Consider the following 14,490-nt stretch of genomic DNA (forward strand, 5'->3'; position numbering starts at 1 on the left):
CACTGTGGTGCCACTTAAATACCCAAACACCAAAGTATTTGGTCACATGATTCCAGCCAAAAAGCCAGCCACATGCATTGTGAACTCTGATCCACCCCTTCAACAGAGACCACATGATCAAATGGCAAGGCTTAAGTGCTCAAAACAGGACGGAAAATTTAGCTGAAATTTGTTACTGTTGGATCCCAGCAAGATTGATAACATGAATAGATTTGAGGTTCTAATTTGTAATCTAAGGTAACAAGACCTATATTATTTACCGCTTTCCTGCTAGATAAATACAACTGGATTTTGGGATGAAACTTCTATACACTAGAGTGCTTGTAAAGGAAGTCAATGTAGTGACAATCTCGGTGGTGTCCAAGGTTTACTCGGTATGCTATTTTTCTAATATTTGCTAAATGCACCCATAAAAAAAAGCATAATTTTCAGTCAACCAATGATATAAGATGACATTCATGCAATATGGCTGTGTGATCTGGCAAGGATTTCATTAGGGTACCTTTGACTGAGGCTTCTCAGGAGTTTTAACAATTAGGCAAGTTAGAAGACCTTGTCCCAAAATATGTTTGTGGACAAAGATGGGTCTAGTCAAAGTAGCAGCTGTGTTGAGAGGCTAATGCCCCATACACACGATCGGAAATTCTGACAGAAAAAGTCTCATGTGAGATTTTGAACGGAAATTCTGACCGTGTGTATGCTCCATCGGACTTTTGCTGTCGGAAATTTCCCTCAACAAAAGATTGAGAGCTGGATCTCAAATTTTCCAACTGAAAAAATTCCTATCGGAAAATCCAATCGTCTCTTGCAATTCTGACGCGCAAAATTCTGACACATGCTCGGAAACAATTCGACGCATGCTCAGAAGCATTGAACTTCATTTTCTTGGCTCATCGCAGTGTTGTACGTCACCGAGTTCTTGACGGTTAAAAGTTCAGAGAACTTTTGTATGACCGTGTGTATGCAAGCCAAGCTTGAGCAGAATTCCATCGGAAAATGTTAAGGCATAATCCGATCGTATGTACGCGGCATTAGAATGCCATTGTGGGATTCGGGGGGATGTGTGCTGATTTAACATAGCCACCGCTGCCTGAAATGCACTTAGTGGTGTTATAGCACTTACAGCTATTCTCAGATCGTTGTATTAGGGGATATGGGGTATTCCTTCAATTGTTGTATAGACTACCATTGAAAGGGGTGTTGGACACTTGGACATATATTTTCATTGATTTCTAAAGGTTACTTTGCTTTGCATGTTGGTGTTTTTCTTGTATAAGCCTACAAGTTATCACATTTATTGGCTATTCATGTCCTGAATACCAATAGTAGTGATTTGCTACTTTATGTAAAAAACAGCACCCTATTTTTATTAACAGGGATTTTTTTCACTTCCCTATCCTTTTCATATATTTATATATATTTACACACAGGGCTTAGATTATAAGATATGAAAAAAATGATAGATATAAAACCACAGTGTTGAACAAAGCAACCAGTCAGATTTTTTTTTCTAGCTTATAGTAGAAAAACGACAGCTGGGATTCAAATGGCTGCTCTGTGCAACACCTCCACTTGCGCTTGAAACAGAAGAGAATCAAGTGTGTTAGGCTCACACCATAAAGGTGTGTACAAAGCCTACCTATGAGCTGACAATGCCCAGTAAGGTTCTGATTGGCTGAATCAACCAGCCATGTAATAGGAGAAGCACCCTTCTGGAATAAACTAAATAGATTATGATTGGTCTACCTATTACATGCTTCTTAATTCTGTGGAATAGATCTATCAAAATCTTACTGTACATAGGCAGTTTATTCCCAATTCTGTCCCAGACAATATTCAAAGTCCAAAAAAGTCAACATTAACCAGAAAAGATGTTAGTCATAATATAGATGTATATACACAAATGTGCGTATCTTATATATGTGCATATCCAAAAATATATGCGCATATATAAATATATATTGTACATACATGCAGGTCCACAAGTGAATACATGTATTCATACTCTCATATAACAATGACATTGAGTTTCACCATATTCAAAGCAAGAAAAAAAACATATTGCTTATTATAGATCCTTGTTGTTCCAATCTTTTGTTTGCCAGAATTTTTTGTTTAATCTTCTCCATAATACCTATCACATAGTCCCATTGGGATTCAGTACCTGTGCATGTGTTCAATATGCAGTTCGTTTTAAATTACAGAAAACTCCATTCACATTCAGTCTCATCTCTCCGTGTCACAAGGAGTAAGGTTTGTGCTTATCGTCAAATAAAAATTGCAGTGCAAAAATTTAAACATGAATGTTACACAAAAAAAATGTTTTTTTTTTGTTTCTTTTTGTTTTTTTATATGGCACGACAGCCTATTAATTCACATACAATATAGTACAATATAACAATAAGGACAGACAATTAGAATAATAATAATATGAACAAAAGAGGGCAAGCTTGCATAGGAATGCAATCAAAGAAAATTTGATTCAAAGCCAAAATGCTTTTTTTTGTCCTTGATGGTGATTCCTTGTTCCTCTTTTGTGTAGTTTCTGGCAAGAAATATTTAAGGTGGATGGTGTGTATATAAGAGAAGGAAAAAAAAAGTAATTGTCTGTGGATATGTGTGACTTTTTTGTGTCTTTACATTGCATTTTCAGTCCGTCCAATCGTACATAAATAATGAAAAAGTCCATTGCACTGTTTTTAAGTTTCCTCTTGACTTTCATCAGTCCAGACCAAGTGGTCTATACAGCAGCTTGTATCATAGCTTCTCAGTACTCTGCAGAAGAAGACAAAAATAAATTATTAAATGACTGTACCATACGCAGAAAATTTATAATTGTTTTCAAATCTTCATGAATGCTCTATATTTTTTTAATTTTTATTTCAGCTATACTTTTGAAATGAATTACCTTAAAAAATCCTATTAACTTGCCAGAGTCTCTTTAAAACCCATTCTTTAACACACAGTCTTCTCCATAGCAGCTCCAATTTCAATAGCTTTTGTATCATATACAGCCACGTCTTTGTGTATATATATTTACCACATTTGTGTCTATATATATATATATATATATATAATGTATATGTTGACTTTCTTTATATCGTATTGCATTGTAGGTTTGTTTGTACCCCAATTCCCTGAAGAAGTATTCTATTCCGAAACATGTTGGGACTCACTTTGAGATCCTCCCAGCTGGCTCATTAAATGCAGGACCCACTTTGTGGGGTGTATCTTAAAGTTAGGGTACATTCATTGTATATGTATATGTTTTGACTTCTGTGTGGTACATTGTTATTTTTTTATGGGTGTGTGCCATTTTTTGCTTCTATACAAATAAACTGGCTTTGGCCCCTTTAAATTTACTCTAATCTTTGAGCTGACTTTAAGTCCCTTTTAGCATGTATGTGCATACCTTTGATATATCCTCCATACCAACTGCCACAAAATACCAGGTGTCAGACTGTCGTCAGAGCTTACAGGAAGTGATGACATCACCCCCTTTATAATGTGACAAGTTCATGCCTAGTGGTTGGCTGATAAGCATAAGCACGGCATGATGGAAAGAGGTCACACGCTTCCCATGCTGGAAGAAGAAATGAGCTAGGTTTGGATCTGAACTCGGTCCAAAGCCAGCTTGTCCCAACCCATGGGAAGATGTCACTTGATCACATGTTTACTAGCCCAATGTTCCAGGCATATGTTAGGTCGATAATGTCAGGAACATCCCCAGCCCTTTATATATGTGCAGGACAGAGAATATCCCACCCACAGCTCATTAGGCCAGTAGTACAACCAATTTCTGGGTTCAAACGCAAATCAGTTTGGAGCAAACCTAAGTAAATCCCTACCTGTAAATACCAGGTATATTATTGCCACTGCTATGAAAGAAGGAGTGGTGGTAGACGCCTTTGAAGATGAATACAACTGGGTCAGGGAAGAGAGCTCTAAAGAGACTCCATTGAATGGGCACATTGACCTGGTCTCTTTAAGGCCTACCTCTACCAAAAAAATGTTTTAAGTTTAAAGAGAGTAGGAGTTTAAGGATCACTAAAGAATTCTTTTTTTTTTTTTTTTAAATAACAAACATGTTATACTTGCCTCCACTGTGCAGCTCGCTTTGCACAGAGTGGCCCTGAACCTGGTCTTCTGGGGTCCCTTGGCGGCTGTCTCGGCTCACCCCCGCAAGCACTCAACACCTTAATGCGAGCAAGCTTGCATGGTGTTGAATTCTTGCGGGTGCGCTCCCGTGATACAGCCGGCAGCCACAGCTTCTCACTGTATCATTCGGCCCTGCCCCCCCAGGGCACCGTGTCATTGAATGTGATTGACAGCAGCGCAAGCCAATGGCTGTTCTGTTTTCAATCAACCAATGAATGACCTGGTAAGACGGTTGAGAAGCCTGCGCGTTCATGGCGCGGGACTTTCGAGGGGTCAGGTAAGTAAACGGCGCGGGGGGCCGCCAATACTCAGATGTTTTTTCACCTTAATGCATAGAATGCATTAAGGTGAAAAAACATTTACCTTTAAAGCCTTTGTCATAGATGTATTGTTGTATGTGTTACTTTTGGGGATTTTTTTTTAGAGTGGCAAAGCAGTAGAACCTTTGACAATGTTTTTTTTTTTTTTTTTTTAACAGTGCCTTCTTGCACAGGTGACACCTGCTCCCACAAAACTACAGCCACTTTCACAAACAGTATAATATGTTAATGCAGACACTATTAGACTGTCAGTTGTAGATGCAGTTCTTTCTAAGGAGTGGTTTGGACAAACGATATTATAGCACAGACATAGAATATCCTTAATACACTCAAGATGTACAGTAAATCATGGAGGTGCAGCTTTCTCTGCACCCTCTGCAATACTACAAATGGGTGATATCCAATGAAAAGTGGGTAAGCATATTTAGTAATCTTGCTCAATGTTCATACTCAGAAGTCTATCTCTTCTGTGGCAGCAAGGGTCTGCTATGGATGATCTCTGCAAATTCATGTCTGCAGGATTTCTGTGTGTTGAAAGGTTGGATCAAAGAGCTTAGTTAGTGCCTTTTGACTAAGACAGAATTCCAGCCTACCCTTCTCCGCTCTAAATAATTCCCCCTAGCCAGTTATTTTTCCTATTAGTTTTTTTTAATACTTACCTTTTTCTGATGTCATCAGGTTGCTTTGCAGGACACTCATGCTCTTCACCTCTTCTCCTGCACTGGGCGGCCCCCAGCGTTACAATTAGTGGTGTTGATGTTATTATAAAGTGAGTGCAGAGTTGGGGTCCATGACATCCTGCACTTACAGGATGTCCTCAGTTAGCTGGGCTTCATCTGCCCTGGAAGACTGATGACATCTAGTGTCAAATGGAATTATTGCAGCAGACAGCTCAGGAAAGGAGTAGAGTGTTGTAGCCAAGGCTGAATCATTCATATATATAAGATGTTGGTCTTTAAAATCATTCACAAACCAATTTAAATAATTACATCATGTGTATTTTCTTCTATATCAGAACAGAAAGGTTTTTCTGCTATATGGTGTTTGTTGAATTCTATTCTAAATAACAGATTAATTCAATTTCATATTAGTGTGTACAGTATCTCAATGCTGCTAAACAATGATGGATTGAGGCGTTCAATACAGTTTATATTTTCTAGCGTACATAATACAGTTTCAGATAATTAGGGTGCAGTCATGATGAAAAATGACAATATTCCCAGTGCTGAGGGGGCATTTTATTCCTTCATTATGTTTTTACATTAGTTCTAGCAAGGTGCAAAACACATTAAATAAATACATGATAGCATAATATAAAAATGTGACAGCCGCAGGCAAACAATTTATAGATTTAGGGGCAATTAGCTACATAAAGCATCTACATAAACATTTTAGACTTAAAGGGATTGTAAAGGTAAAAACATTTTTCCCCTAAATTGCTTCCTTTACCTTAGTGCAGTCCTCCTTCACTTACCTCATCCTTCGATTTTGCTTTTAAATGTCCTTATTTCTTCTGAGAAATCCTCACTTCCTGTTCTTCTGTCTGTAACTCCACACAGTAATGCAAGGCTTTCTCCCTGGTGTGTAGTGTCGTGCTCGCCCCCTCCCTTAAGGGGGTGAGCAGGAGAGTCAGGACACTATCTACGTTGCAGATAGAGAAATGAGCTGTGTGTTAGTGGGCTTCCTGACTCTCCTGCTCGCCCCCTCCCCCTCAAGGGAGGGGGCAAGCACGACACTCCACACCAGGGAGAAAGCCTTGCATTACTGTGTGTAGTTACAGGCAGAAGAACAGGAAGTGAGGATTTCTCAGAAGAAATAAGGACATTTAAAAGCAAAATGGAAGGATGAGGTAAGTGAAGGAGGACTGCACTAAGGTAAAGGAAGCTATTTAGGGATTTTTTTTTTTTTTTACCTTTGCAACCCCTTTAAGCAAAACATCTAAATAATCTTTACTTATACAGTACAGTTAAGTAGTAGAAATTTAACCTTGAAGGTAAGTGATTTATAGGGATGCGGAACTGATGGTTAAGTATGGTGAGTATACACCAATTAGCTAAGATTCATTGTCTATAAATGTGTAAACTGTTAACAGTATTTATTTTGCATGCTTTGACATTTTCCCATGTATTTTTTTGTAGCAGTTATTCAGTATTGCTGCCTTTCACTGATCTTTGTATCTATAGAAAAGTTTGTGATTATGGAAGGAAATGGGCAGCAGTTACTATAGCAATCATTCAGCAAACATCTTTCATTGCTCTGGCTGCTGTAAACTGATAAAGATAAGATAAGGTTGCTATTGGTTCCTCTGCATTTCATTGTTGGTCTGTGTCCTGCTTTATTATCTCATCTCACTTTCCCATGTATTATAGATTTATACTATTTGTATTACTGACTTCATTACTTACATAATTCACCTGTAAACTGTCCTTGACTGTGTGGCCCCAAATATCCTACGTCCAGAAAATCAATGGCATTACGCTGGTGACCCCTCATAATGTCGCCTTTTCTTGGTCCTGTTGAATCTTTCGAAGACGTTGTACCGGATGAACTGTGACCCCCAGGCGATGGGAAATTTGGCTTGTTATATGGCATTAACACTTCATCTAGAACAAGACACAAGTAAAAGTCAGTCAATTAAATACCACATTTTTAGCCTTAAAAAAACTTGGGGAGAACCTCTGTCAAGTTTTACTGCTATCTGGGGCTCTGTTACAGAGATTTACCCTAACTTACTGACATGTGTGGGTAGTTCACCAACAGGTTTAACACAGACAATAAAAAAGCTAAGTTATTGCTGTTTTTTTGCTGTTTTTTCCTTCACTTCCTGCCTTGTAAAACCTTTAAAAATGATAAATGATAAAAGAATCTGAAACTGTTAGAGTAGAAATCTATCAGAGATTACAAAAAGATGGGCAAAAGTCTTGTTTGTTTTTTTTCATTTAAAAATAACAAACATATTATACTCACCTGCTCTGTGCAGTGTTTTTTCACAGAGCAGCCCAGATCCTCCTCTTTTTGGGTCCCTCGCTGGCGCTCTTGGCCCCTCCCTCCTGCTGAGTGGCCCCACAGCAAGCAGCTTGCTATGGGGCCACTCAGCAGGAGGGAGGGGCCAAGAGCGCCATTCAGACACAGAGCTGTGGCTCGGCCCTTCCCCCTATCTCTCTTCATTGGCTGACTGTCTTTGATTGACAGCAGCAGAAGCCAATGGTGCCCCACTGCTGTCTCAGTCAATGAGGAGAGAGAGTCCCTGGCAGCAGAGACTCCCGTGTAACATCACTGGATCGAGATGGGGCTCAGGTAAGTATTAGGAGGGTTGGGAGGAGCTGCTGCACACAGATGCTTTTTTTTTTATCTCAATGCACAATTACATTAAGATAAAAAAGCTTCTGACTTTAGAACAACTTTAAGAAAAGCAACTACATTGGTGACAACGTTACTGTTAATATTACTGAAAATTCACACAAAGGTGAATTTAAGTGCCTTTAAGTGTCAGCATCTGAGACAGATGGATCATGCAGATTTTTGGGGGGGAATTCTACATTGTGTGCACACTTCACTACTGGAATTTGCATAGAATAAAAAAGCAAGAGGGTGATGGCACCCATAAGTGTCAACACCAAAATCCAAAAATATCTAACGTAGACCAAATGACCCTTACATCAAATTGTCTTACTAGATACAGAAAATGCCATTATTTTTATTATTCCTTTAAAGCTGTGTGCTAAATAATTTAGCAGCCAAATGTGAGATGGCATTCATGTACTGAAATAGCTTCCACACCTGTCTAATTATCTTGATTGCTGTTCTTGCTAAAACTGTAGAAAGCGCTGATCTTTAAAATACTTCCATTAATTTAAACACAAGCTCTGTTAGTGCACATTATATGGGGGGCTCTAAATGTGCAATTATAGAAAAAATATAAAAAACAGAACTATAGATATGCTTTAAAATAGAGAACTGGGAATAATTGTCAACCTGCCATTATCCCTTAATTAGGTTTATGTTGAAACTGCTTGATGATGTGGCAGAAAGTGCTTTTAGTGGATTACAAGCCAGATATTAAAGACAAGGGGGATCTGTATTATAATGCACATATGGATTTATCAATTGTGAATTCAGTTGTTTATATGCAACTTCACCAAGGTTTCTGTTCACTTTTCAACACTAAAACAGGCTGCCACAGGTAAAGGGAAATCTTCCTTTATTCATATATATTAGATGTGTAATGTGTATAGGAGCTTGCTGGTTCTCTCTGCTTAACACTGATCTGCAGACTGTTGGAATCTAAGGCCTTGTACACACGATAGGATAGCCAGAGGACAACGGTCTGAAGGACCGTTTTCATCAGTCCAAACCAATCGTGTGTAGGCCCCATAGGTTATTTATCCCTAGGTTAAAAAAATGAGAACTTGCTTTAAAATTTAACCGATGGACTGGCAACCAATAGGTCAAAACCAATCGTTAGTATGCAAAAGCATCAGTTAAAAACCCGTGCATGCTCAGAATCAAGTCGACACATGCTTGGAAGCATTGAACTTCATTTTTTTCAGCACGTCGCTGTGTTTTACGTCACCGCGTTCTGACACGATCGTTTTTTTAACTGATGGTGTGTATGCACGACAGACCATCAGTCAGCTTCATCGGTTAACCAATTACAACGGTCCTTCAGACCGTTGTCATCGGATTGACTGATCGTGTGTATGAGGCTTTAGGTGTGTTAAGATAAGCTTTACACTTTTAATTTAAGATTTTACCAGATTACCAGTGTCAGGATATACAGCCGATGACCCTGGAAGGAACTGGAAATCATTTTAATGGATTTGTCTACCTAGCATGTAAGCCATTTTCCCAAAATGAACTGATCATGATCTAAAAAGAATGAGCTGTCTTCCTGTAATCTGATCCAGAGCAACTCATCCCTACCCTCTGTGTGGTTTACTTCACTCTGTTGATTTCAACGGCTCTGATTCTGTAATGTTAACCTTTTTTTCCCTCCAAATTCCAGCTTCCATATGTACCAATATACAAACAGAAAGGTGCACTGCTTTGAACAGGGGAATACCAACAGGCAGGGCAGAGCCCACAGGTGGGTGCTCAGGCAACGGTGTCCTCCAAACAACATGCAAATAGGTAGGTAAAATCAAAAAATATCCAGCAACTCCAATCCGTAAGAAATATTTATTGGCACATATAGGAAAACAAAAAAGCAGATGCGTTTCGGCTGAAGAACCTTGGTCACTGCAGTGACCAAGGTTCTTCAGCCGAAACGCATCTGCTTTTTTGTTTTCCTATATGTGCCAATAAACATTTCTTATGGATTAGAGTTGCCGGCTATTTTTCGATTTTATTTATCAATATACCTTTAATGTCCCTCTGTTGCAGAAAAGCAAAAAAGCTTTCTCTATATTCTAGCATGCATGACCTCAGCCTCCAGTTTCTCCTTTAGAAACTCCTCCATTACTTCCTGGTATTCGTCCTTTAGGACTTGAAAACCATTAGAAGGAAGTGCTTCTGTGATGTAGTAAGGCAGTGCATGATGGGATATTAAGGGTTCTTAGATAGTCACATGATGATACAGAAAGTGAGGGGCTAAAATGCAATTTGGAAAATTTGAAACAGAGAGGTGCCAATTCAAGGCTGCCATGGACTAAGTGAGAGATAAGCACATTGGGATGGCTTGGGTGGGAAAAAAACATTAAAAAAGACTAGAATATCTATTTATTATAAAAAAAACTCTGACAGAAAAGGGAAACTTAGCCTTTAAGCTGCAATACCAGGTTAGAAACATATACTTGTCAGCCCCACCACACGCCCTTCCCTGACACAAAATGTAAAAAAAAAAAAACTTAAAAGATAATGTTTAAAACAAATACTTACAACAGCCTCAGCTTCTGATGGGTGTGTGATGCTGGCATCCCTCACCACTGCCACTTAGGAAAGCTGGATGTTTGGTATTTTTTGGAGCCAAGCTTTCCCAGGAGTCAGTGGTGAAGCACCTCCTACAAGCACAAGAAGCCAGAGCCAAGGTAAATATTTTTGTAAAGGGCCTGACAGTAAAGTAAACCTTCCATTTTCATGGCATGTTACTGTATACTAGCCTTTCAACCGATATAATTGTATGGTATTGTAGCATGGCTAACCTTTTTTTTTTTTTTTAGTTTTAGATTAAGAAAGTAATCTAACAAGTTCTTATTGCTGTCTATGTCCCCTCAAGATAGATACAGGCTCTATTTGTGTCCTGTCCATCAAGATAGGAAATGATGGAAAATCAAACATTTTACACTTGTTACCAGAACTAGATTTAAAGGGAAAACCTGTTGTGGTGACTGCTGTCTAAGATCAAAATTCCCCTCACCTTTTAAAAATTTCCTCTCACTTCCTTCTGCATCTCTGGAAAAGAAAGTGAAGGGACATCTTCCCAGTAGAACACAGAAAACGAAAAAGTTAAAAAATTTGAACTTAAACCCTTCCCTAGTCTATTATAAACCATGATTGCTGCTTCACCAATCAGTCAACATCTTACTGCAGCCTCACCTCTCTCGCTCTTTTGCTATCAGTATATCTGTTTCAGAGTACCTCAGAATTTCAGCTCACAGACAGGTGTGAGAGCTGTGTAGACAGTGATACATCAACAATATGAATAAAGCACTCATCTCTAACTATAACTTTGTGATTATGATCTTTTAGAAGTATTTGTATAGCTCACCTACGTCATAACTTCACACGTGCAACCCCGGAGAAAACAAAACAGCTTAACTGACTCTCAATAGGGATGAAATCTTTTACCCTGTTTTCCTTTATTAAAGTGGCTGTAACCCTAAAAAAAAATCCTGATGCTTCAAAACATGATCAGTAGCATAGTGCTGTTGCAGTGTAATTTGTCCCTTGCTTTGATCTAAAATACCTGGTTAATCCTGCCTGTTCCTGTGTTTCCCCTGTGTGTGCTGACCACGGTAATCAAGGCTGCTGATCCATGATATAGTGGTCATTTTGTGTGCCTCTGTCATCCCACTGTATATACACACTCTCTCCCTCTCCCCTTCTCCCCCTCCATTCTTGCCTGTCATTTCCAAGTCTGCTTGTGAGAGCCAATCTCCTCCCTACTCCTTCCCTCTCCTCCTGCCTCTATTCCGATGTAATACATAAAACTACATGTATCCTCTCCATTTTAGCAGGACTGGCTGACATCAGTTGGAAAACTCAGCCCCTCCCACTGCTCTTCTTAGATCGAGGAAGGAGAGCAGAGGGAGATCATGTGACTGCACAGAGGAGCTGTGCAAAAAAAGTATTTTGGATTATAATTTTAAATAAAAACACACACACACTGCACTTTATATATTGCTAAACAGAGAGGATACAAGTAATTGTGTTATGTGACTTTAAAACCTCTTTAAAAAGTTTCAAGCTGGTTACATGATATAACTACTATTTAAAATGAATCCAATTATATTATATAAGCTGCCAAAATCCACTAATGTTATTTTACCTGATCCAAATGTCTGTTTATTTTGCCGATCTGTGGAGCCAAGCCATTCCTGTGTTTGTCGCTGCCGTTCTAAGGAAGTTCTGCCATGCCGTTCCAGAGAAGTCTTTGTGTCGTCCATGTTAGACGTGTGCCTGTCAAGGGAACTGCCTTTCCTCTCTGGTGCACGTTGACTGGGCAATTGCTGTCTTAAACTCTGGCAAGGTGGAGGCTCTGGTGGCGGTGGCAGATCTGAACAGGAAAGCAACAGAGATGGCTTGAATGTAAAAAATATATAGATGTGGCTGTGATGTTGGATAAAAGTTCTGAGTGTTTAAGAGGAACATATCCATCACTACTCAAAGAAATATTCCCAGATTGATAAAATGTTTGGGTGAAGACAGAATACCTTGGATAGGTTCCCATTGATTGGAAAAGATTAAAATGGACCACATTAAATGTTTAAAGTGAAAGTTCAAAGAGCAGATACTATGATATTCTTGCCACTACCTTTATTAGATCATCTGCCTCTCTCATTTGGTTTCCTTTTGTTAATGTGACCTAACTTTTCCTAACTTTAGGGCTTAGCCCTGCTAATTCATTGTCTGATAAGACTGTCTCAGGGATCAGTGGTACTCATTTGACAGGTACATAACAGTTAGTGGACCCTAGCCACAAAGTAACGTAAAGTCAGGCTGCAGTAGTCATGTGAAACCAAAGAACACAGAAAAGGCTTTTATGGTTGATTTATGCAATGTATGTGCTTAGGCAGGAGTTTTACATTTTAAGTTTGCAATACATATGTTTCAAAGACCATAAGTATAAGCTTACAAAAGCATACGTGCCAATGTAGCAATATTTATGTATAAAAACTTTAACCAAATGTGGCAGTAGAACATTAAAAAATGGCCATGCAGCACACCATACAGGTCTGTGGGTGTTTTAATAAACCAAAAGTACTTTATTCTATCATAAATACAGTAGGTCACAACTAGTACAATACAATATTTTAACACAAACTCTGGTCTGTCACAATAGCAATGATTAAGATCCCTGCAGAGTACCAAAACATCGCATTGCACCATTTGTGACCTACCATATAAAGCAATAAAGTACTCTTGATTTTTGGAAAGCTGGTAACATATATTTCCATATAGTATAGTTGATCACAAAAATGCATTTGACAAATACATAAAAAAACTGAAGATATCTTTCTTACATTTCCATAAAGTTTTAGTTAAGAGTTTTTAATCCAATTCTATTTACCTTAAAAGACAGTGGGGCAGATCCACAAAATAATTACGCCGCCGTATCTATTTATATGCCGGCGTAATTTTAAATTTCCCGCGTTGTATCTTTGTTTTGTATCTACAATACAGTCGTATTGTAGAAACAAAACCCAGTCGCATCTTGGGTTGATCCGACAGGCGTACGTCTTAGTATGCCGTCGGATCTTAGATGCAATCTTTCGGCGGCCGCTAGGTGGCATTTCCGTCAAATTTTGTGTCGAATATGCAAATTAGCTAGTTATGGCGATCCACGAACGTACGTCCAGCCGGCGCATTTTTTTACATCATTTGGTTCGGCTTTTTCCGGCGTATAGTTAAAGCTGCTATATGGTGGCGTACTCAATGTTAAGTATGGCCGTCGTTCCCGCGTCGAAATTTGAATTTTTTTACGTTGTTTGCGTAAGTCGTTCGCGAATAGGGATTTGCGTAGAATGACATCACCGTACTAAGCATTGGCTTGTTCCGGTTTAATTTTCGAGCATGCGCACTGGGATACCCCCACGGACGGCGCATGCACCGTTAAAAAAAAACATTGTTTACGTTGGGTCACAACGTATTTACATAAAACATGCACCCATCACATCGTTTTGAATTGCGCGCCCTTACGCCGCAAATGATACACTACGCCGCCGTAACTTACGGCGCTCAGTAACTTACGGCGCTCATTCTTTGTGGATTTGAAAAAAAAAATAAGTTACGGCAGCGTAGTGTATCTTAGATACGCTACGCCCGGCGGGAAGATGCGCCGCACTACGTTGATCTGCCCCAGTATCTCCTAAATCATAGTGTTATATAATGAGTGTAGCATGATGTTTAAGGGCTGTCACCCTTCATCAATTCTACATTAAGCCATACCCACTTTAAGGCTCGGTTCACACTGCTGCGCTGTGAATTTTTTCATTTTTTTGTCCTGTGTGAGGTGTGAATTTACCACAAATTTACTGTGATTTTACCACGAATTTCAGGAGTTGGACATAGCTGCGATTGATGTTCTAGCCAATGGAATCATAATGTAAAAAAGAAAAGGTGTTAACTTCCTGTGTACTTCCTGGTTTTTGTGCAGAGTAGTGTGGTGGAATTCGCACATATGTGAACCATCAATGCGATTCCAGAACAATTTACATTGATGTCTATGGACTAAATTCGCAACGCAACACTGTAAACTCGCACAAGACCCTTTTTTTTTACCGCATCATATTCGTAGAGGAATCTCAAAGCATGTTTGTGAACGACCGTCATTGAAAACAATGACTTCATGGAT

At 39.0% G+C, this 14,490-nt stretch overlaps 1 protein-coding gene across 21 annotated transcripts in view; it reads right to left on the reverse strand.

The window, feature by feature from the left end:
- Positions 1-1,790: 1,790 nt before the first annotated feature.
- Positions 1,791-14,490, reverse strand: part of ROBO2 (roundabout guidance receptor 2) — a 1,260,761-nt gene continuing 1,248,061 nt past the window's right edge. For 13 of the 21 annotated variants that reach the window (XM_040338783.1, XM_040338777.1, XM_040338772.1 and 10 more), the window contains 3 exons: positions 11,965-12,192; positions 6,884-7,081; positions 1,791-2,775 (listed from right to left, as the gene is read on the reverse strand). In XM_040338783.1, the coding sequence (XP_040194717.1) occupies positions 2,774-2,775; positions 6,884-7,081; positions 11,965-12,192 (428 nt within the window). In that variant the 3' untranslated portion in view covers positions 1,791-2,773. The remainder of the gene's footprint in view (positions 2,776-6,883; positions 7,082-11,964; positions 12,193-14,490) is intronic. The other 8 variants (XM_040338780.1, XM_040338787.1, XM_040338785.1 and 5 more) reach the window with 2 other exon arrangements.

Source organism: Rana temporaria, chromosome 2, assembly GCF_905171775.1.
Source record: "Rana temporaria chromosome 2, aRanTem1.1, whole genome shotgun sequence".
In the NCBI taxonomy this organism is placed as follows: Eukaryota; Metazoa; Chordata; class Amphibia; order Anura; family Ranidae; genus Rana; species Rana temporaria.